This window comes from Rhodamnia argentea, chromosome 10 (assembly GCF_020921035.1).
Source record: "Rhodamnia argentea isolate NSW1041297 chromosome 10, ASM2092103v1, whole genome shotgun sequence".
In the NCBI taxonomy this organism is placed as follows: Eukaryota; Viridiplantae; Streptophyta; class Magnoliopsida; order Myrtales; family Myrtaceae; genus Rhodamnia; species Rhodamnia argentea.
Window position 1 is genome coordinate 21,057,227 of NC_063159.1, and position 24,459 is coordinate 21,081,685.

General features: G+C 39.2%; 1 protein-coding gene across 2 annotated transcripts; it reads left to right on the forward strand.

Moving 5' to 3' along the window:
• The first annotated feature begins 741 nt into the window (after positions 1-741).
• Positions 742-24,384, forward strand: LOC115742340 (probable DNA double-strand break repair Rad50 ATPase). Of its 2 annotated transcripts, XM_048271689.1 has the most exons (5): positions 742-779; positions 22,577-22,943; positions 23,621-23,731; positions 23,837-23,917; positions 24,034-24,384. In XM_048271689.1, the coding sequence occupies exons 2-5, from the start codon at positions 22,686-22,688 to the stop codon at positions 24,115-24,117; spliced, it is 534 nt and encodes a 177-aa protein (XP_048127646.1). In that variant the 5' UTR covers positions 742-779; positions 22,577-22,685; the 3' UTR covers positions 24,118-24,384. The 2 variants fall into 2 exon arrangements, with proteins under 2 accessions (XP_048127646.1, XP_030532429.1); XM_030676569.2 differs by lacking the exon at positions 742-779 and having other exon boundaries at positions 22,463-22,943; positions 24,043-24,384.
• The last annotated feature ends 75 nt before the right edge of the window (positions 24,385-24,459 follow it).

Here is a 24,459-nt window from a genome sequence, read left to right on the forward strand (position 1 = left end):
GGGAAGAGTGGATTCTTGCATTTTTCAGGAATTTAATCGAAAAAGTAGACATCTCACTCGAATTTCGACTCGCATGGTACGGAATGGTAAAATTATTGAGTTAGGATTGCATAAGACGCCCATTCATTATTCACCCGCATGGAAAGTACGGACAAGCAAACCACCAACTTTTAATCCCCCAGGCCGTAAAAGGAGATACTCCCACCAATGCCCGAGATTCTCTCGATCCAAACTTTCTAATTTGACCCATTTTCTTGAGCTATAAACCTACCAAAAAAAAAAAGTTAATACCACGAAAAATTTAAACTAATATATTTAAGATAAATTTATCTCAAACTAAAATTTGAATCTCCAAAAAATCCTCCAAACCGATGCACGCATGACACATTTATCCTCAATTAGCTTCTTTTAAATTTTACGGTGAAATTATTGAACTGTATTACACATGACATTAACTCAATCAACGCGACAAGCCCACATGAAAATCTATAACCCTTTATTTTTTTTAATTGGCCATAATTTGACAATAAATAGGACTCGGTTTCTCTCTCCCTCATAGCATGAAAATCCTATGATCATCTTCCCCTTTAGCGTCATCTTTGAATTCGTGGTTAGGGATCAAAACTCGTTCAAGAGCACCTTCATCTCCGGTAATCTTCGCGCCTTCAATTTTTATTTCCGGGTTTGTTCGGCGAACTTGTCTAAAAAACGAAATTAGGATGTTCAATAGCTTCAACTAGGGAAGAGAGAGAGAGAGAGAGAGAGAGAGAGAGAGAGACATTTTTGTTTTCAAATTAGGACTAATTGAAAAAATGAAGAGAGAGTCGTAGAATTCCACGCGTACTTGCCACGTCAACCAAATTCTACTGCTAAGCAATTTCACAATAATTTCGAGAGAAGTCGATGCGGGCATTAGTTTATGGTTTTTAGCAATTCCAAAATTTAAAATTTAGAAAAGGTCAATTTAGGATTTTTGGCAATTCAAAAATTAATTTGAAGTAAACTTATTATAAGTATATTAATTTGAAAGTTTTTGGTGATGCATTAAAAAAAAAAAAAAGAGGAGGAGGAGAAGAAGAAGATAAAACCACGTGCATCTTTTCGTTTAAAATTTAGGAAAAAGGCGCAACTTGCAAAAGCCGAAAGGGACAAAGTGGGGAAGGCCTACCATAAGGCAAAAGGCAAAAAGAAAAAGGCCCTCAAAAGCATCAAGAACCAAAACCCCAGAGAGACGTATGGATCTCGGATCAAATGATGCTCGTACGGATGGGGAAGTGGGTGGGGGCCCACCTTGGCAAAAGTACACGTCAGCTGTTTCGTCTTTTTCCTCGGCAGATTAATGAAGAAGATTATATTAAAAAGAAAAAGAAAAAGAAAAATAGGAAAGAAGAGGAAGCGAGAGTCACATGTCCGAGTGAGACCACCACCACACACGTCAACTGACAAGATGCAGTGGAGGGTGTCAGTGTCAGTAGAAGATGGTCAGAAGCGGACAGGTCTGTCACGTGGGCCCCCCCTCCTCCCACGCCGGCACGCGATGCGCTAATCCCCCGCGCACACTCACTCACGTGCCTTCACGTGACTCCTCTTCTCGAGGTTTGTCCTCTCTTTCTCTTTCGTGGCGAGACTCGCTTTGAGCACTCGGACTATTCTTTAGTCACACACGACCATCTCGAGATTTAAATCTGTTGCCATTATATCAATTAGGATTTAAGTCTTTTTTTTTTATCAAATAAGTCATAAATATTTTATATTTGTATCAATTCAGTCTACTCAACCAATTTTCATCGAAAATCGCTGATATAAATAACTTTAAATGATATTTTAACATATTTTCGAATTTATTTTATTTTTCATTTCTTTCTCTTTCTTTTTTCTTTCTTTCCTTTCTTTCTTCCTCTCTTTGATCTCCGATGTTCGGCGATAGGCTAGATCTAGGCGAGGCTTGACCTCGCCGTCGCCGGGTGAGGTCGAGCCCGGCCGAACCTCTCCTTTGGCTAGACAGATCTTTGTTTGAGATTTGCGAAGGAGCTTGAGGGTAATGGCGCAGGGCTACCTTGGGGTCTCGCGACCAATGGCACCACTTGCATAGGGTTGCACGACCCCGACGACCATTGCCCAGGCTGTTGCCGACACTCTAACTCTAGATTTAGGTCAACCGAGGTCGCATGACCTCGACATCGTCTGGCTTGGATTGCAATCTCAATGGTGCCCACCTAGGGTCATGCGACCTCGGTTGCTTTTGCCTAGGTTGTCCATCAACGCTCAATCTCCATATATATGTTGCTTGAGGTTTGTGCAACCTCGGTGTTGACTCGATTGGCATAGCACGACCATGGTGGCGCTCACCTAGGTTGTCCTTCAACGTTTCATCTCCAAATTTGGGTCGCCTGAGGTCGCGCGACCTCGATGTTACCTCACTTGGGGACCTCGATGTTACCTCACTTGGGGTTTGAGATTTTGCCTTCGCCTTGCCTAGGTACACGTGACATCAGGGATAGGCCGTTGCTTAAGACGTCAAGGGTTGCCTGAGCTCATCTTTGGTTCCTTAAAAAAAAAAAATAGCACTAAAGTCCTTTATAAGGTTTTGGGCAAATGCTCTCCCAAATACACCCGAAGACGTTTGACATGGGAAGTGTTAGAGTAAGCCCCTTATTTTCAAGTCTATCATTGGGTCGCGATACCGAAGGGATTGAGCTTAGGTGCATGGACAGGCTATATTGACACGATTAGAGTCAAGGACTTAGCCATGCGTACCAAGTTCATGAATTAAGCCCAGTGCGTGGGAGTCATTATGGCTCGAAAATTCAATTTGAAAAGGTGACTACCCACGCATTTCAAAATTGCATTCATGCATCTTTGACATGTCCCACTTGATCATTTGACACATATCAAATCAATTTACTACATATTGAACGGTTATTTCGCAAATGCATGCCGCATTTGATTGCCACGTCACAATCTATCATATTTAATCGCCACATCATTCGCATATTCTACACTCACAATATATTTGAGTCATATGCTAAAGTCATAGCTAATTGTCACGTTATTCGTGGATGTCATATTTGTTGGGGTTATTCCACATCGATTGTGGAATGACTTGGTGGTCGGTTTATAAGTGTGACGAAAAAAAGTCTTATCATTTGAGCTAGCTCTTGGAATGAGAAAAACCTAATAACACCTAACATCGGATATCGGAATGAGCTTTGAGGTTAGAGTTTTCTTGTTGAAGAGAGATAAAAAAAAAATCGAATCTTGGGAAGATGTCGGCTGGTCAATCGCGAATTGAAGTAGAGAAGTTTCAAGGAAAGGGTTTCAAGTTATGAAAGTTGAAGATGGAGGCTTTGCTCGTGGACAATAGAGATTTGTGGCCTGTGATCGAAAAAGATAAATCTAAGGTGAAAACCAAAGAGAAGGTAGAGGAGGAGAAGATTGCGTCCGCATCCATTCAATTGAAGGAGTGGATCAATAGAGATCGTAAAGCGCGAAGCTTGAACCGACTATGTCTTGTTGATAACGTCCCGATGAACGTGACCTCTAAGAAGACGGCAAACAACCTCTGGATGAAGCCGGGAAGCCTTTATCAGAGCAAGTCGCTCGTGAACGGGTTGTTTTTTCGGAAGCGACTGTACAACCTTCGGATAAGTGGAGGTGATTCCTTTTCTGCACACTTAAATGAGTTTAATATTATTTGCGGGCAACTTGCATTTATCGATGTTAATCTAAATGAGGAAGATAAAGTATGTACTTTGTTGTGTTCTCCGCCGAATTCATGAGAACATATAATTATTTCAATTGGCATTGGTGTTAGTGCATCATCCTTTAAGAACGTTGAATTTGCGTTATTGTTTGAGGAGATGAGAAGAGCAGGTTACGATAATGCAAAGAATGTGGCTCTTTTCGTAAGAGAAAAGAACAGTGAACGATCCAAATCCAAATTTGATGTCGGGAATAAGTTTTGAGAAGATATAAAAGCCAAGGTCGATTAGAAATAGAGTGTTGGAAGTGCCGAAAAGCTGGATACTTAAAAAAAGATTGTAGAACCAAAAGTGTAAGTCCAGAGAAGCGAAAGGAGGCACCATCATCTAGTACAAGAAAGGATGATGACAACAAGACGGGAGATATGTATGTCATTTACAACTCTCAAGCTAACCGTAGTGCATGGATAATTGATATTAGAGAGTCTTTCCATGTGACACCTCATAGAGATTGGTTCTTATGTTATGAGCTACATCGGGGAGGTATAGTGTGGATGTGAGATGATACGATGTTTGATATTGTTGGTTGAAGACGAACGAGAGACAAAGCAAAGAGCGGAGTAGCACCATAATGGGTAATTCCTAGATCCTTAGGTTGGAACCCGCTTCCTCCCCTCACTATTACAAATATCACCATTTTTGTTCAATAAGATACCAAAGTGGATGATTGACTGAAATTAAAAAGCAGGATAAAAAGGAAAAAGATCTAATCATGGTTCCATTCAATATTCCATTCGTGGTTGCATCTATTCACGATCGAGCATGAATGTCCAGTAGTTTTCATTGTATACTCCCTCGGTTTGTCGGACGATAAGATCTTTGAGATTGACCAGCCAGAGTGAGGAGGGAATCAATCTTGAATAACCATTCAATTAGCATTACATCCGCAGACTGGAATCATTAACCGATCATGAACTTCCCTTTCTGAATAATCGGTAAGATAGAATTGCCCTACGATTGATGGTAAGACCTCGAAGAACTTTCTCAAGCGACCTAACTGCGTTGTCGAGGGAGATCTTTCAAGATCGTATCTGAAGATGTAAACAAAACAATCATGAAGTCAATGAGATGAACCCCTCTCTAGACTCTAAAGAATAGCTTTGAGTTTCTTGGACGAGTTGTTCCTATCCGTTAAATACATACGTCAGCAACGGTGCACTCTTTAAGGCGAGCCAAATTTGTCGAAAGGTAAAGTGGAAGATGAATGATGGGACAGTAAAATATCTTCCGGTTGTGATGCATATTCCTAATCTTACTAGGAATCTTATTTTTGTGGAAACTATGGCATATAGTGGTATTACTTTCACGAGCGACACATACTCGTGCAAGTTATCCAATGGATCTATGGTGATTGCCAGAGGCAAACGGGATGAAAAAAATGTGGAAATTACTAAGAAGCACAGTGATCGGTGGTGAGAGCTATATAATGGAGCAAGTGGAAGAAAATCCTGCTATGTTGCATCATCGTGGATTGGGTCATATTGGTGAGAAGGGTTGGTGACCCTTACTTCAAAGAAGATGATGGATGGAATCCCAAGTTGTTCTATGGGTTTTATATTTTGTGAACATTGTCTAAACAAGAAATAGAATCGGATATCTTTTGAATTCATAGGAGCGATAGTGAAAGAGATTCTGGATTCAATCCACATTAACATCTTTGGTTCTATACCGGTAGCATCGTTTGGAAAATCAATATATTATGTTTCTTTTGTTGATGATTTTTTTTTCCGGATATGTGTGGATATATTTCTTGTAGAGGGAAGATGATGTGCTTGAAAAATTTCGCAAGTTCAAAGCTTTGATGGAAAGTCAGTTTGATAGAAAGATTACAATTTTATGGATCGACAACGAAGAGAATTCTATTCAATGAAATTTAATCAATTCTATGTGACCAGTGGCATTGTAAGGATGAAAACAACGTCATGTTTACCTCAAGAGAATGGCATGGGAAAGAGGCTTAATCTATCTCTCATGAAGAAGACGATGAGTATGTTGAGTTGTGCGAGCTTATCAACTGAATTTTAGGCAGAAGCAGTGGCTATTGCATGCTACCCGAAGAACAAGTCTCCTCCAGTAGCTTTGAAGGGTCATACTCTGTATGAGGTACTGTTCGGGAAAAAAGCCGGATATATCCCGTATTAGAGTGTTTGGTTGTGAAACCTATGTGCATGTGCTAAAGGAAAAAGAGGAACACGTTTGAGAGAAAGTCGGAGAAGTGTATCTTTATAGGGTACAAGGAAGATATGAAAGGGTATAAACTATGGAGTCTTAATACTAAACATATTATCTACGGTAGGGATGTGGTATTTAGAGAATTTATGATAAACCAGATTGTTTTACATGGTCCTAAAGAACCACAGATGGTTGAGTTTTTTTGTTTTTTGTTTTGGTTAAGTTAGATGTTGGTTTGAAGGAAAAGACAGAAGCTATACAAGCCGAGACAGAAAATTCAGATTCTGAAGCTAATGAACCTAATGTGGAGGATGATATAGTAAATTCTAACACCGAGTTTGAAGTTGAAGGACCACCCGAATTGGTCTTGAAGAGGTCCACATGGTTGCAAAGAGCACCTAAGAGATATACTTTATTCGTCAGTAATGAAAATTGTGCTCTAACTGTTATAGGTGATGATCCAATTACTATAAAGGAAGCAAGAAGCAAGGAAGATACCAAATAGGGGAGAAAGCCATGAAAGATGAGATGGACTCGCTTGATAAAATCAGAACGTAGAGTTTGATGAAATTACCTACAAATCGAAAGGCAACTAGTTGCACGGGGGTATTTAAGAAGAAAATATTTGCAAATAGAAACATAGAATGATACAAAGCTCAGTTGGTTATTGAGGGATATTTGCAGATAGAGTGAGTCGATTATAGTGAGATTTTTTCTCTTGTTGCTAAATTAAATTCCATAAGACTTGTCTTATCTGTAGTAGTTGCATACAATCTAAAGGTAAAGCAACTTTATGTAAAAACGATATTCATCCATGGAGACTTGGAGGAGGATATTTACACGAACCAACGAGAATGGTTTGAGGTAAAGGGAAAAAAAGATTTTGTTTGCAAACCGAACGAGTCTTTGTATGGTCCGAAACAATCTCCAAGAATGTAGTACTAGAAGTTTGACTCGTATGCCTTGAAGCTTGGCTTTGTTTGTTATGATGCTGATCATTGTGTCTATGTGAAGAGGTTAGATGATAATTTTGTTATCTTAACCTTATATATTAATGATATGCTCCTATTTGGGAATAATACGAGAATGATTATTGCCGTGAAAGGACTGCTGGCAAAACAGTTTGAGGTGAAAGATCTATGCCCAACAAACTTCATCTTGAGCATGTAGATAAAAATGGAGCGTGAGAATGAAAAGTTGTGGCTAAGTCAGAAGAAATATGTTGAAAGTGTGTTGAAAGTGTGTTGAAAAAGTTCGACACGACAAATGTAAATCAATGAAGCTCTCATGTCTACAAGTTTCAAATTATTAGCGCTCTAGTATCCCAAGACTAAAGAGGAAGCTGAAAAGATGGCAGCAGTTCCATATGCAAGCATAGTAGGGAGCTTGATGTATGCCATAGAGCGTATTCGTCCAGATATTGCTCAAGTAGTGGGAGTACCGAGCAGATATATGTCCAATTCGGAGAAAGAGCGTTGGATTGCAGCAAAGCGAGTGCTTTGTCATCTTCACGATATATCCGACTTTGAGTTATGTTATGAAGGCATAAAAGCTCAAAGGGATAGCAAGCGTTGGAATTAAAGTGTTTTGTTGATGCTAATTGGGGAGGTGTTTTGTTGATGCTAATTGGGGAGGTGACATTGATAGTAAGAAGTCGACCAACGGATATGTTATTTTCTTATTCGGTGAAGTTGTGAATTGGATGAGCAAGAGCCGGAGCATTGTTGCTTTATATACTACTGAGGGCGAGTACATTGCTCTCATTCATGCTGCTAAGGAAGTGATATGGATGCGCAGGCCGTGTAAAGAGCTTGGTTTTGCACAAGGAGGAGTGAAGACTGGGTGTGATAGCCAGAGTTCTATATTCTTGGCTAAAAATTCTGAATTTCATGCTAGAACATATCACATCAACATACAATATTACTTCATTCGAGAGAAAGTAGAAGAGAAATTTGTAGTGCTGGAGAAAGTTGACACACAAGTGAATAGTGCAGATTTTTTTGACTAAGATAGTGCGTGTAGAAAAGTTTGAATGGTGTACAACCGTGTTGGCTTCGAAGAAGCATGTGAAGTATTTCCCAAGAGGGAGAATGTGATGTATGGTTCATACTCCTCATCGACGGGAAGGCATGTGGGTAGGGATCTAGGGGAGCCGTCTCGGCGGGAGTTTCAAGGGGACATCACCCTATGGACACTAGATGGTTTTTATAGTTTGAGCTCATATTTTTTCATTGGTAGTTTGTGCTTAGGCTTATGAGTATCTACTTTTTTATATGATCTTTTTCACTTGTAATTGAGTGATGTAGCGAGAGATGCGATGTGTTAATTATAGTGAAATCCTTTGCTGGACGTAACCCTAGTTCAAGGGTGAACCAAGATAAATCTTTTGTCGATTTTTCTTTCTCGCTTTACTCTTTACTTTGATTTGATTGTGCGTCGAATTTTCAATTTGTTTGCGTGTCGGATCCTAACATTACACGGCTCGATATGTGAGGGGGAGATTGCTCGGGCTATCCTACAATGGTTGTGGGGGGCCGATGGTCGGTTTATAAGTATGAAAGAAATACTCATCATTTGAGCTATCTTTTAAAATGAGAGAGGTCCAAGACTATAGTATTCAATTGTTGCGTCATTCTTTTATAATGTGTTCAATAGTGAAAATACAACTGCTGTCGGAGCAATCCATAAGATATTCTTTTTGTTATAAACTTTTCAGCCTCTTTCCCTCTCTCTTGTTGACCCAACCACCTGCAATTAGCCACTTGGTCGATCATTTTCCGCTAGCCTTACATGATGGAAGAAGGAAGACTCCACATATAACCGTTTGGTTCGGAGCCCATAGGAAAAGCTTATTTTTTCAGCTTATGATTTCATAGATAAGGTGGAGTTTTGAAGCCACGCAAATCATAATTCAAGTTACGAAAACTCACGTTTAGAATCGAGCCATATTTTCGTCCATTTTTGACTGAAAAGAAACTCCCTCCAATCAATAGACATAACACATAAATGTTCTTAGTTGATTTTGCATGTGAGCGATGTCCATCACTTAGAATCGAGCCATATTTTCCGTCATTTAAGCCACCGATTAGAAACATGGTTGCTTCTTTTACCGTTCTTTATTTACAAGACGCTGAATTCGCTATGTCACGTAATGGTGAATGCCTATCAAACATGACGAATGTGTTTTCTACGTGGGTTATTCCAAGCGAAACGCGACAATTATTGTTTATTAAAAACTAATTCACTACATTAACTGACCAAAAGAGTTCTTTTCTCACATCTTAAGTGGGTGTGCTTTGCGATGAACGGCACCTTGGTACAACATAGGAAAGCCCGATACTCACTTGAATTCTTCTTGGTGTTATTTAAACTGAAACCAGAATATCGCTCGGTTTGTTTCCCAGGGCGAAAGGGCTTTGGGCATGTCTCACTTTACAAGCCCGGTCCGGCCCGGACCATCAATCCCAACAGTGTTATCATATGATTGGATCATGAGATTGGAAAGCATTGGATCGTCAGCCCAATGTCGTAGAACTTGTCCTAGAGAAGGGCGAGCCGGATCATTGGACCTCACCTCTTAGAGATTAGCCGAAACGAGTTATAAGGGTGTGTTTATTCAAGTGAAAGAATTATCAGTAAATTAGTTTTTCATATGAATTGATGAAAATGATTAGTACAAAACCATTTACTGTCAGTGAAAATATGCATGCTTAAAGTGAGAAAAGATGAATTCCCTCATGTGAAAATAAGAAAATATTTTCCATGGAAATTTTCTTTTTGTCACGAAGCTTTTTTTTTTTTCCGAAACAAACACACCTTAAATGGTACTTAACCGGCCTATTGAAGCGGAACTTGAAAGTCGATCCAAGTAGCGTCATTATTTTTATAGACATTTGTCCTTAGAACGGTTGTCAGTCACTTTTGAAGCAACAGGTCGAAAGCGGTTAGATGTGCCTATGACGAGATCTAGAGGGATGATCGAGCTAATGTTCATGACTTCTGTTAAAGACCAACGCAGAAACTACAACGAAATTAAAATTGATAAGAATAAACGATCACACAGATTTACGTGGAAAACTCTTGCGGAAAAATTTGAGGATTATAAAAGGTGGCTCAAAAGGCTAAAGTCTTTATCTGTCTCTACTTCTTAACCTAATAATTCGAAAAAAAATAATATTTACACTGCTCCCTAGCTTTAACGTTCGCCCAAGCCCGTAAAGAATTCAACTCGGTTTAAGAAGAATCGAATGGTTAGGCCTCCCACGGAAGCTGGCACTTTTTTCCTGCCTCTCCCGCTGTAGATCATTCCGAGATCTGCGAAGCATCGCGTACGTTGAATTCGACCTCTCATTGCTTGTGTACTCGATCGAATCCAAAGAGAAGAGTCAACAGAGAGTCTGGCTAGGCTGAGCCATGTCCTTATCAGAAAGCCAGTCTTGGCTGAGTTTTTGGCCTATTTGTGGTGTTCATGTCGTTGGACATGGCGCTGGAAACATGCTGCTCCTGATTCGGGTCCTGAGTTTCTGACTCTCTCTGTCTGCCGTGTCCGAAATGGCCGGTGTCTTATGCCTCGTGTTTCTCTAGTTTTGTCATGTGCTGGTGCTTGTCGTGGAGGTAGTACATGCTTGTGTTTAGGCCAAATGCACAGTGACAAATTCATTGTCGATTGGGTTTTATGTGATAGAGAGCACGCTATGTAGAGGGCTTTGGATAAAAACTGGATCCGTGACGACCGACGAGTAGGACTGTCAAAATGGGTCACAATCTCATTTTTTTATTCAAGGTCTATTATAAATTCACTTTTTAACCCATTTAAAATTCAAAGAAGACCGATCGAACCAATCTTCGTTCTCCTCTTTCTCTATCCCTCGTTGATTTCACCCATCGTGACTTGCGAGCTCTCTCCCTTCTCTTTGATCCCAATTGATCAGCACTGCCGCTTGCACCACCTATCTTCGGTGGCCCTCCGGGCAACTGAACTCATTTATCTTGGCGTCATTGGCCTCCCTGCATTTTGGTTGAATCTAGTTTCGTGACTCTCCGAATGTCATTTCATTGCCGGAGAATTTTTCGAGTATGTTTCTTAAGGAAAAATTGTCCAAAAAGTTCTGAATCTACTGAACTTCTACCAATTCAGTCGTAAACGTTTTAAAAGTTTATCTGCAGTGCCGTAGTTTGACAAGTCTTGGTTGGGCTCTTGTTCCAGGAATAGGTTTGTTGAAAGTAGACACATTGCGCGCATAAGTTGAGTTAATCAAGCAAATGCATTTTCATAGTGGCCTCAGCTCTTTCTCGCGGATCACTATGTAACTTCTATTTCCGAGACAAATTGAGAGAATAAAACATTCTACTTTGCAAATTTCTTTTTTTTGCTCGGTGTTTATTTGTTACGTATCGTTAAGAATGCTTTCAACTCATTAAATTTACTAAAAATCGAACGTGCTCTTCAGTTGTCTGCAGAAATTGTCAAAGTCTTTTTCAGGAATGAAGTTCAATTTAAAAGGAAACTCATGCGTTATGGCTGGATTTCAAGTGCTTAGCCTTCGGTATTTGAAATTGCTAGTTAAGGGAGGGTTATCAGCTGTAAGATGCGGAGGTAGGTGCGTGAAAATGCCGACATTCGACAACTCGATTAGAGCATGGTGGCGACCCTCGCTGGCCCACCTTGGAAAAAAAAAAAGAAAAAAAGAAAAAGTCTATATAAAAAAATTAAGAATTTTCTTTAAGAAATTGAAATACTTATTTACGTCATCGCCAACCATGCCACGTAGGACGACTAATATCCACATGGGTGATTTCCTGCCAAAATTGATTGGAAGGTCTATCTTGGTAAATCATTATAAAATTTAGGACTAAATTAGTAAAAATTAAAAAGTTTAGGACCTTAATTAACCATCGTATAAAAAAGTTTACATTTTTTTGGATAGTTTTCCCGATATATGGAGGAACATGGCCCTTGAAATAATATATTCTACCAAAGTCCTTAAGCTATTGCACTTGCGTCGATTCGGTTCTAAACCTCTTAATTTGACCAATTTAGTCATAAACCTCTTGATAATTTGCCAATGTAGTTCATCCGGTCAATTTTGGTTGAAAATTGATAACGTGATCACTACTCGGTTGAGTTCGATGGAAATTAAATTCAACCATGAGGCAAAGGCTTTAATTTTTTTATATTGTCTAATTCAAAGTTGGAGTGCAACTGTGATTGCAGTGAACGGTTCATTTGGTAATAAAAAATTTGAGCTTCAAGCAATTCGAGATTTGATTCTTAGCGAGTATATTCGCATAAGAGAGAAGAGTGAATCTTCAGGTGCTACCTTAAATACCGAAGGCAAAGGGAGAAGCAATCAACAATGGTGAAACTAGAGCCGTGGCGGATCGAATTCTAAAGGGAGAAGCAAATCAAGACCTCGTGGTGAAATAATTTACTAGACTTGTGAAAAGAAGGGTCATCTAAGATAAGATTATAGAGCCCCAAAGAAGAAATTTTAATATCGTGATCAAAATCAAGAAGAAGAGAAATCAGTGAATGCAATTCTTGAAGAGACGGTTGATAATGATGCTTTAATTTTTAGCGTTGACTGTCTGATTGAGTCTTGGATTCTAGAATCAGGTGCATTGTTTCACTCTACTTTGTGCAAAGAATTAATGCATAATTTTGTTAATAGAAAATTTAGAAAGGTTTATCTTGCTGATAATAAACTTTTGAATTTTATGGGAAAGGGTGATATTTATATTAAAACTACTAACAAATATCAATGAAAGTTGCATGATGTCATATATGTTCTAGGACTTAAGAGAAATCTCATCTCATTAAGTCAATTAGACAGCACAAGATATAGAACTATTTTGGGGATAGCTCTTGGAAAATAGTTAAAGGTGCTTTGGTTGTAGCACAGGGAACAAAGTCAAGAACATTGCATATGACTGAAAGCAGTAGAGAAACAGCAGCAGTTACCAAGTTGAACGCGGATTCTAAATTGTGGCATTGCAGGCTTGGACACCGAGCGAAAAGGGGATGAAGTTGTTAGCATCTAAGAGAAAACTACCTGATTTGAAGTCCATAGATATTGGTCTATGTGAAGATTGCATTCTGGGTAAGCAGAAACATGTCGATTTTTTAAAGATTGAGAGAGAACCAAAGAAAGGAAAATTAGAGTTGGTGCATATAGATGTTTGGGGGTCAGCCCCTACACATTCCCTTGGAGGCTCGCGCTATTATGTGACGTTTATTGACGTCTCCACTAGAAAGGTATGGGTTTATTTTTTGAAAAATAATTTTAACGTGTTTGCTAGAGATGAAAAACTGAAGTAGAGAATGAGACCGGCTTAAAGATTAAATGTCTAAGGTCCGATAATGGTGGTGAGTATGATAGCAAGGAGTTCAAGCGGTTTTGTACAGGGAACATAATCAAAATGACAAGAACTGTTCTCAATAGACCACAACAAAACGAAGTTGCTAAGAGGATGAATAGAACTTTGAATGAGCATGCAAGAAGTATGAGGATGCATGCGGGGTTACTCAAGATGTTTTTTGCGCGGACACAATTAACACAACATTATATTAGATCAACAGAGGACTTTCGGTTCCACTTGATTTCAAGCCACCGGAAGAAGAATGGAGTGGAAAAAACATGAATTTCTCGCATCTAAAAGTTATTGGTTGTGTTTCGTATGTCCACATAGATTCTAAAAATAGAGATAAGCTTGATGCAAAAACTAAAAAATGTTTTTTCATTGGATATGGTTCTGATAATTTTGGTTATCAATTTTGGGATGAGCAAAATAGAAAAATAATAAGAACTGCTGATGTTACATTAAATGAAAACTTGTTATAAATCGACAGAGCTGTGGTAGAATCTAGTGTGAAGAAGCAAATGGTGGAGACTAGAGAGATTGAATTGGAAGGACTTTCTAAGAGTGTTATGGTTAGAAATCCTGAAATTGTAGTCGTAGACTCTAATGAAAAATCGGAACAAGAATCATACACTCCCGAGTCCACTTTGAGAAGATCTAGTAGAACATCTAAACCTATACAGAGGTTTTCTCCATCATTGAATTATTTGCTTTTAACTAACGTTGGCGAACTAGAAAATTTTTCGGAAGTAGTGCGGGTTAAAGATTATGTTAAGTGGGAGTTAGCAACGCAGGATGAGTTGGATTTACTCAAGAATAATAGAACTTGGGTGTTAACTCGGTTACCCGATGGGAAGAAGGCATTGTAGAACAAGTGGGTTTACTCGATCAACGAAGGTCTTGAGGGCAGCAAGGGGTACAAAGCAAGGTTAGTAGTAAAAGGTTTTCAGCAAACAAAAGGTATTGACTATATAGAGATTTTCTCTCCGGTTGTGAAATTGACTACCAGTATGCTAGTATTGGGTATTGTTGCTACCGAGAATTTACATATGGAGCAGTTAGATGTAAAGACTGCATTCCTCCATGGTAACTTAGATGAGGACATACATACATACATACATACATACATACATACATACATACATGGTACAACTAGAAGGTTTTCGGGTTTATGGAAAAGAAAATTGTGTTTGCAAGTTGAAGAAAAGTCTATATATTCCTTGAAATAGGCTCCTAGACAGTGGTACAAGAAATTTGACACATTTATATGTGCTAACGGGTTCACCAGAAGTGAGATGGATCATTTATATTACTTCAAGAAATTTGATGACTGCTATAGTATTTTGTTATTGTATGTGGATGATATGCTCATTACAGGATCTAGCATGAGGGAAATCAATATATTGAAACAACAATTGTCAAAAGAGTTTGAGATGAAGGACTTGGGTGCAACAAATCATATTATTGGGATGAGGATCACGCGGGATAAATCCAAGGGAGTTTTAAAGTTATCTTAAGAAAAGTACATCGAAAAGGTGCTAGACAAATTTGAAGTTTAGAATGCAAAGTCCAGAAGTACTCCTTTGGGAAGTCACTTCAAGCTCTTGAAGAAGCAATCACCAAAGATAGACCGGGAGCGAGAATATATAGATAAGGTGCCATATGCTTCAATTGTAGCTCGCACAATGGGAGTTATGAGCAGATACATTACTAATCCAGGAATAAAGCATTGAAAAGCAGTAAAGTGATTATTAAGATACCCGAGAGGCATTTTAGATATGTCTTTATGTTTTGCAAAACATGATATAACTTTATAAGGCTTTGTCGATGCAAATCTTGGTTGTGACTTGGATAATAGGAAGAGCACCTTGGGTTATGTTTTTACTTTTGGTGGCATTGCAATCATTTGGATGTCTAGACTTCAAACATGTGTGTCTCTCTCAACCACTAAAGTAGTGTATGTTGTTATATCTAAAGCTGGTAAGGAGATGATTTGGTTGAAAAAATTTTCGACGGATATAGGCAAGAGCGGGATAGCAATGTTCTTTTCAAAGGATGTTAGAGTGCTATTTGTCTTGCAAAGAATTCTATATTTCATTCAAGGACAAAGTACATTGAGTTGAAGTATCATCATATTCGTAAGCTGATAGATGATGGGACATTGTCATTGAAGAAGATTTTTGGTGCAGAAAATCCATCAAACATGTTAACAAAGGTTGTCACCATTGAGAAACCGAGGCTGTGTATTACCTTAGTTGGCCTCCATGGATAGTGATGAGGGGGGCCAATGCACTAAGACAATTCTAGTTACAAAGAGGATTGAAGACTATGAATGATTATTGCTATTTTGAAGATCAGCCTTCAAGCGGGAGATTGATGGATTTGTGGAGTCTAATAGAAAAAAGAAAAGAAAAGCAATATTAAGTGTAGAAGTTTTACATGGCATAGTTGTAATTATTAAGCGCAGAGCTTTTATAGGGCATGTAATTTACATCACAACTATGTATGCCCTAAACTCTTGTTATATATTGGGGCAATATCTTTTGCATTTGTAACGTTGAAGCCTATAACGCCGATACTAATACTGATAGTGAGGATTGCCTAGTGCGGCCTCGTGATTTTTTCCTTTTCTGATTTAGAAGGGGTTTTTTACGTAAAAAGTTCTCTTGTCTTCTTTTATGTGTTTCTTTTCTCTTCAAAGATTTGCATTCCTAACGGGAGAGAGAAAGTTTAGCTCAAATCTTCCCCTTCATAGAGATAGAAGAAAGGAGGCGAGAGGGAGAGAGGAAAGTTTTGGGCTGCTAGGGTTTTTGGTGGGAGGACGAGTTTTCCAAAATACCATCGAAAGGCCCACTTTTGCACCTAATTCTCTATACTTTTTGGTTGGATAAAATAATTGAAAGTGAGTTCCTTGAAGCCACGTATAGTAAATTATAATTAAAAAAAATCATGCAGTAGTGGTACCGCAAATGGGTTTCTCTCTTGCTCATTCCCATAAACCTCCAAAGGCAATGACCCTACTTGCGTTGTCAAGAAAACTTCACTTGGCTGTCATGTATCGTCGTATATACCGAGTCCTAGAGCACCCCAACATGCTCCCCGCAGGATTGGGAATCAGATTCAGACAGGTGGGGATCAAGATGAAATCATCCATACTATTGCTCTGCTGACGAATTATCTTTCTAAATGGTTTATGTTGGGACCACAAGACATCGCATAATGCAATTCAATTGCTTGGCATGGAATCATATGATTGATCTAATCGATGAAAGCAGAGTTTGGTCATTTATCAATAGAATTATCGCCAATATGAAGGATCGGCAACTCAAAGGAAACGACAAAAAGTGTAGTTGAGAATTTCGAATTCAAACATCGAAGAAGTAACCATCAACATAGACAGATAAAACATCCGTTAATATGAAGTCAAAGAAACCATCAAGTTTGTAGAGTCAATATAGCTTAACCATTCGGTAACCGTTTGTAACCTCTGTTTATAACCTCCGGTGGTAATTGTCGGTTGTAGGCGTTAAATATCCACATCGCACTCTTTGGAGGCACCTCACAAACAAATAAACAAACACGTTATCTTTCAATTCATGTATAGTCGTTACAATTTTCAGACTCGCGTTATCGACAAAATTGTAGCTTGTTTCTTAGCTGTAGTTTCCGGATCCGCGTCGTCGACTAAATTTTGACGTGTATCTTTGTTGTATATCTGATGTGTCTCATTGTTGATTAAATTTCAACATTGCATTTTTACGTTATCAGGCTTTCTCATCGATTAAATTCTGGCACACTTTGTGTATGTCCAGTTCCGTTTGAAGTGAAATTATCGATTCTCTTGTCTACCTGTGATATTTCCTAACCGGAGTCGAAACAGGACATGTCTCCTTTTAATAAAAGTCAAAGACCGGCTTTTGATGAAAAATATTTTGTTGCGCAATCAATTGCCGACGAAACAGGGGTCATTGGAAGTTGACTGTTATCACCTCAGACTAGGTTTAGTAGAATGACGAACGTCCGAAGGGTGCGAAACTCGAGAGAGTAGACAAAGCTTGTAGGTCGAAGTCCGAGATGTATAAAAAATAAAATCCTGAATACGGGTAAGGTGGCCATAATGAAATTCGGAACATCTAAACGTGACATAACCGCAATGACCAATTGCTTCAAACGTCTTAAATTCACAGAGAAGACATCTCACGAAACGTTGGATGCTCGACTACTCCCATGCCGGGAACATGAGTGCAACAGAAATGGGATAAAGCGTTGTGCAGATGGGTGGATTCTGTGACAGTGCAAATTTTTTTTTTTTTGTTGCAAAAATAAATTCAAAAAAGAAAAGAAAAAAGAAGCAGAAAAGTCATGGGAGGGCCACACAACATGTCTATTCTCTACGGGCAATCGACGGTTATTTTCCACACGCATGCTGACAGAGAGCCTTGATCCTAGTACTCTCGCTCTCTCGAATGTGAACACCATCGAGCAACCACGACCGTAGTCGATTGCCTCGACCACAACCATGCCCACATATTCGAAAATGGCACCGTGGATACAATGTACGTGTTAGTTATGTTAGAGAAGTTTCATATTAGAGAATTGATGTGGTGTGAAGCAGTTAATATATCATAATTAACTAATATATTCATAGGCTTAAGCTTCTAAGTGAAGTTAAATTTAACTGGATGTGTTAACGGACTTGGACTTGGGCTTTCTTTTGGCCATTTTCCAAGGTGTAGGTATTGGGATTCTACTGCGCGCTCTTAACAACTACAACTTTAAACTCTAAGACACCATTTTCATTGATTATCCATATATATCTTAGTCTTTTCATTGTTTAGTTATTTAAAGAGATACAAGCGACTGTTTTTAGATAAATATTTTCCAAAACAAACGGAACTCAAAAACGATATTCGAGCTTCTACCTAGTGATCTTGAGAAGTCAGGTACTTAATTGGAAAAGAAAAAGGCAGGTACTTATAGGGTGATAATCCCTGAATTAGATGGTCATTAGTAAGTGCTTAGGGTATGCCATGCTAATGATATCTATGCTTTACCCTAAGAACAAGAATTAGTGGACCCACCAAGAAGATTCTTAGGGCCATCTTAGATTCGATTGATGATCAGAAACCACTCAAGTTTAGGTAGTTCTTGCCGGGGTTTGCTTGAACTGTCGAACGTGTCAAATGGTCCCCCTCACAACCCGCAAAAAGCCATAACCATTATCAAGTGATCACATCGTTCCAAAGGGCAATTAGAATATGTCCTTGAAGCACCCATTGGCTCAATAATTGCAATGTGAGTTTCAACATATAAGATTTAGAGCCGAAAATTTATGATGTGAAAAGGCGCCAATGATTGATAAAAGGAGAATGCGTGAGCTCGGTTAAAGTTTGGTCAAATTTGTCAAAAGGTTAGATAAGATCTCAATTTCAGGCTGATCTCTAGAATACTAAATCACTTTGTAATGCCTTTGCTACCACGGCTCTCTTTTGGATTTTATGTATATGTTTGGGCAGTGTGGTGAGACGGTCAGGTGACCCTTTCTGTCCACTCCACGCACCAAACGTCGAAGTTAAGCACCCTCTCTTCAGACAAGAGAACGTGTGTCGATTTTACAGATATATCCTTTGCCCTTACTATGTATTACGAAATGAACAATTGAATTTTTATGCTGAGAAAATTGAACAAACTATGAACTCGTGAGACAGGAAAAAAACAGAAGAAGAGGAGATCAAAGTTGACCTTTTTTTTTTTTTTATCCACCGATCGGTGGCCGAGTTGGTTTGAGTTCGGTTCCTTTCACGAGAGGTCCTGGGTTCAAAACTCCTCGGCGCCGGTGTCTTACGTGGGGGGTCGTGGTGGTGCGCTCCTGCGCTAGCCCCTCCCGAGGACTAGTCGTACTTCACCGTTGTGTTGAGCGAAACTCGCCGGTCGCGCGGAACCTCGGTCATAAACAAAAAAAAAAAAGTCAACGTTTTTTTTCCCTTTTCCTCTCTCTTTCTTGAATACTTTGTTATTATTGAGGTGACAATGATTTGTGATATATTGAAACCTAACGTTACATCATCTTTAGAATATTGTCCGCCAAATCGAATGGAGAATCATATATTATTATACAAAGGGTAGAGTAGTTTGTATTTTATGGGTAACTGCTTCCCTTCTCTTTTCCTAATCTCGAGCTCATTTGTTTTGCAAAAATGGGTAATTTAAAAAATATTTTTGAATAAATCAGCACTTATGGTTGAGCATGGTAACACTTCTAAAAGTGAATTTATGCTCCATAAGTGCTTCTCGAGTTCTGGAGCAGAAATATGTTTGATAATGTAACTTTTGAAGCAGAAATCCATTTGGTAAAAAATTTTATATCTAAATGAAATTTCTACTTTTGAAGTAAATTTTCATTTCTGAAGTTGTTTTTCCCCCAATTTGAGAAGTTAAAGAAAAATTGCTTCTCAATCCAAGAAGTACTTCTCGCCTTATCCTCTTTTCATTACACCTTCATCCTCTTTTCGGTCACGTCCCCCTTCGCCGACCTCGGCGGCCGCCCACTGTCGCCCGCTACCACGACCACGACCACCCACCGCCCCCCCTACGGACCACCGCTAGCCTCCCATCATCGCCCACGACCATTGTTAAGCGCTAACCATCACCCGCCACGGACCTCTGTCTGTCGCCGTCCACCGCCACTTGCGACCGCTGCTGCCGAGTCGCCATCTTCAGCCGCAAGAGTAAAAGATACATAATAATTTTTATTTTTAAAAAGTAATTTTTTTACTAAAGAAATTTAAAATGTTTAAAAATGAAGTAGAAATTTTTCGGCCGCCGACAATAATTTTTTATAGAAAATTTTGTGTTAATAATATTTCAGAAGCAGAAATTTTCAACTGTTACCAAACGAATTTCTCCGATAAAAAATCAACTTTTGGAGCAAAAATAGAAAAATCAACTTCTGCTTCTGAGTAGAAGTAGAAAAATTAACTTTTGGCAAAAAATTAATTTCCGAAACAGAAGTATTCTCATATGTGCTGTATGTGCCTGAAAGATGACCTATTTGACGTACGTTTTGTTCTTTGTCTTCCTAAGGCCAGATTGGATTCCAAGTCGTGATATGTCCTATACTTACAAAATTTCATAAGTTCTAGAAAGATTGTCTGAATTAGAACCTAAGATACTAGAGATCGCGGGAGTTGACACAGCCCACCAAACTCCCCCTAATCGACAAGGAAACTGACGAAATACAAAATAGAAGGAGCATGCTTTTCTCTGCCAAGTCGATAGCGACTCACATCCAATCTCCTTTTAACACATGGTATTCACATTATAAAAATTATATTAAGGCCAAAGAAATTGAACTTCAAATTATTTGGAAGAGTACGATTCTTGGCGGAGATCAATTATACTCAATATTGGAGAAAAAATTGACAGGGGAGCATTGATTGGATTTAATCTTTAATGGCAGTAAAAATTCCATTGATTGATACGTTTTAATTTGTGCATTCAATTTGCATATTGTAATTTCGATGGGCAGAGATTAAAGTGGTCGTCTCGCTCGTCGCAGGTGGGAGCCGTTCTTGTCGGAGTTGGTGGAAGTCGCGCGTCTGCCAAGCTTAAAGAAATCGCAAATTGGGCAGGTGCACTGGAACTCTAAATTATTCTCTTGGAAAGGGAAAAGGTTGCAATTTCATATTTGTTCGCGGAGACGAAGAAGCTCGTTGACATTGCTTTTTTGACATGGCAAGTACCAAGAACTAAAATTGGTGCTAAACCTTTCGTTTGACCACGCTACTTAGATTACAATTATGTTGTGATCACTTAAATACTGGTTTAACTCGAGTTGACTCAATAAATGATTTTGTTTTGATAAGTTAGCAATTGAAACGCGTTGTGTTTTCGAATGAGCCAACATACCAAAACATTAAAAAAAATTAACCCACTTTAAGAAATCGCGATTAGACCTGTTAAAATGGGGGCATAACCCATTTCTCAAACTAAATATGATGGGTTGAGTTTTTATATGGGTTAATTATATTTAATAAATGAGTCATAATGATTTTAAATATCATATGAGTATTAAATGCGTCATAAATATGTCATAAATAAGTTTATAATTTATTTAGACCCAACCTACCTCTACGGCTCTCTTTTCATTCTCCTCGCCCTCGTTCTCCCAACACTCTCACCTTAGACTGTATAAGAGTTTTCCTAAATTGATTAAACATGAAAGTGTTATAGGAATACCTGTCGAATCAAGCATAAGTTACTAAATGGGTTAAAACAGATTAAATGTGTCTATTTAGATCGTACCATTTTCAATCCGATCCAAATCTAATATGATCCACCTGCTTGACGGGTCTACTCGCCATATACCATGTAAATGAGGCCGTTGAAAGTATATTCAAGAGCTTTTGCTTCTTATACGTGTTGGACAGTGACTAGTACATCATACCAACAATTATTCGCAATGGACCTTCTTACGAGGTTAACACGTTCCCATCATTATCCACTGTTCACGATCAAGACACTTGGCATATATGACCTTAATGGTAAAACCCGTGAAACTAGTTGCGAGTCCTGTATATGTCAAGCCATTGCTTCGGCTGCCAAGAAAGTGCTAGGCCAATGCACCAATCTTAAATAGCATCCTGATCTTAATGACACGTGACCACGGCGCTATTCGTTACATTACCATCGGAAGAATCACGAGATTCGACTTTGAGAAGGCAAGTCAAGCGCGATGTAACAATGCACGAGAATGTCATGCAAAATTTCATTTTCAAGCATGGTAACTTCGGCTTTTGATGCCTTCCAGTGATTGTATATAATCTAGAAGAATTACCCTAAGTGTTGGCAAAGACGTGATTTGCCCAATATTGACGGAAACTACCCTCATCCAATGGGCCAAATTGAAAGAAAAACTCCCAAAATTGGAAAAGTCAGCAAAACAACAGCCCCCACCCCCCAAAAAATAAAAAGTCAATCTTGGGTTCTTGAACCTGATTATGGAGACCAAGCAGCCCCCAAAATTAACCAAGAACTCTCCAGTACTTCACGGAGAATTCGCACAACAGCATGGGGGCAAATGTGTCATTTCAACTACCACTCCTTTCACATTTTCCTCCCCTCTCATTCTTTTTTTCCTCCAAAGATAAGGTGGGTTCGTTCACATCCACATTTTCTATAAAACTTTCGAGCCAGCCTGGTTTTCCCACACCCATTTTGCGGCCGGCGAGAATCAGAGACTCCTCCCACACACACACGAGCTACACATTTCGAGATCGAGAGAGAGAGTGACAGAGAAAAGACAGAAGAAGGTGGTAATAATAGCTAGAGAGAGAGAGAGAGAACATAGAGGGAGAAGCAGGGGTTCCGCGCAGCAAGAGGCTCGCAGAGATAATGTCAATGGAGGCATCGGAGCAGCAGCCGCCGTCGCAGCCCCGGCAACAGCTGGCGCACCACCTGTCGGGGAGCCTGAGCTTCAGCAGCAACCTGTCCATTTCCGGCGAGGACGAGGAGATGTCGAGATCGGCTCTGTCCAACTTCAGGGCCAAGGAGGAGGAGATCGAGAGGAAGAAGCTGGAGGTCAGGGATAAGGTCATGTCGCATCTGGGTCGCGTCGAGGAGGAGACCAAGAGGCTCGCCATGATTCGTGAGGTCAGTGCACAAAAAGAAGTTTTTTTTTTTTTATACAAAAGATTTCTGGGGTTTTTTCATTTTTATCCTCTGTAGTTTTCTGCAGAATTAGCTCGATCTTAGATTCGAGCTAGACACTTCTGGAAGGATGAAGACTTGGGTTTGTTTTTCTAATAAAAAAGATCTGGCTTTTTTATTGCGAATTGTTGGATTAGGATGAACTGAAATGTAGATTTCCACAAATTTCTCATTGCTTCTCTTATTTTTCCTTTTCCCCCATCTCCTTTTGGTTAGGAAATTTCTTTAATTCAGCATAATGATGCTGTTTTTTACTTTTGTGTGTGTGTGTGTGTGTTTGTTGAAACCAAGGAAGCTTCTCTCTTTTTTTGTTTTTTCACCTTTTGGGGCTCTGTTTAGTGTCATTTTTTCCCCTTTTGGGCAATGTATTTCCCAGTCTCATGTGGAATTAACACCAAGAGATATACATGGTTCGAGTTAGACATTACAGAAATTGATTTAGGAATGGGGAATGTGAAGATCCTTTCGCATCTCTGGCCTCCAAGTCCCCTTGTCCCTCTAAATCTGGGTTTAATGAATATAGTCCTGGCTAGAAGCAGTAGGCAAAATTAGAGTCTTTTTATTGGTGCTGGGATAAATCTAACATTCCTGTGGCTAAAATGGATTGGCAATATAACCAGGAACTTGAGGCATTGTCAGATCCAATGAGAAAGGAAGTTGCACTTGTCCGAAAGAAGATCGATGCAGTAAATAAGGAATTAAAACCACTGGGACACACCTGCCAGAAGAAGGTGATTCTCTCTCTGCCCATCCGCATGCGGTTGTTTCTGTGAAACCGCACATTCTTGCATTCAATCCATTGTCTGGATCCAAAAAATTGTCCTGATTTGTGCCAGGAGAGAGAGTACAAGGAAGCCCTTGAGGCCTTCAATGAAAAGAATAAGGAGAAAGTGCAGCTCGTTAACAAACTAATGGAGGTTAGTCCTGCGCTTAAATCTTTATGGATTGACACTGTAAAATATGTGAAAAGCAGAGCTCTTCCCAATATTTGTCTGCCTGAGAGAATGTTTGTTTTCCTTTTGGGCAATTTCATTTTGTTCAGCTGGTGGGCGAAAGTGAGAAGTCGAGGATGAAGAAGCTGGAGGAGCTGGCTAAGAGCATAGAAACCCTACAATGAGAGATAGCCTTGACGTTGATGACTGATTGATTAGGTCTCTTTTGTGATGATATGTATGTAAAGTGGTGTTTACCTTCCAATCACTAGATGGGTGCTTCCGGGTTTGTTGTTTTCTTGAATTTTCTGATGTCTTTGCTTGCTTTTTCTCTCATTAGCATTTGATGTGTGTACAATTTAACTAATTTAGGAAGGGAATAACCCCCCCAAAACAGAACACAGATGGGTAAGAACTAAACTGTCCATCAACTCTGCAGTGTCTTGTTCTTCGTGCTGAGCTTGGCTTGTATCTCTGTGAGGTAGCCATTCTTGACCATCTGTCATATTTATGTGTTTGTGTACTTG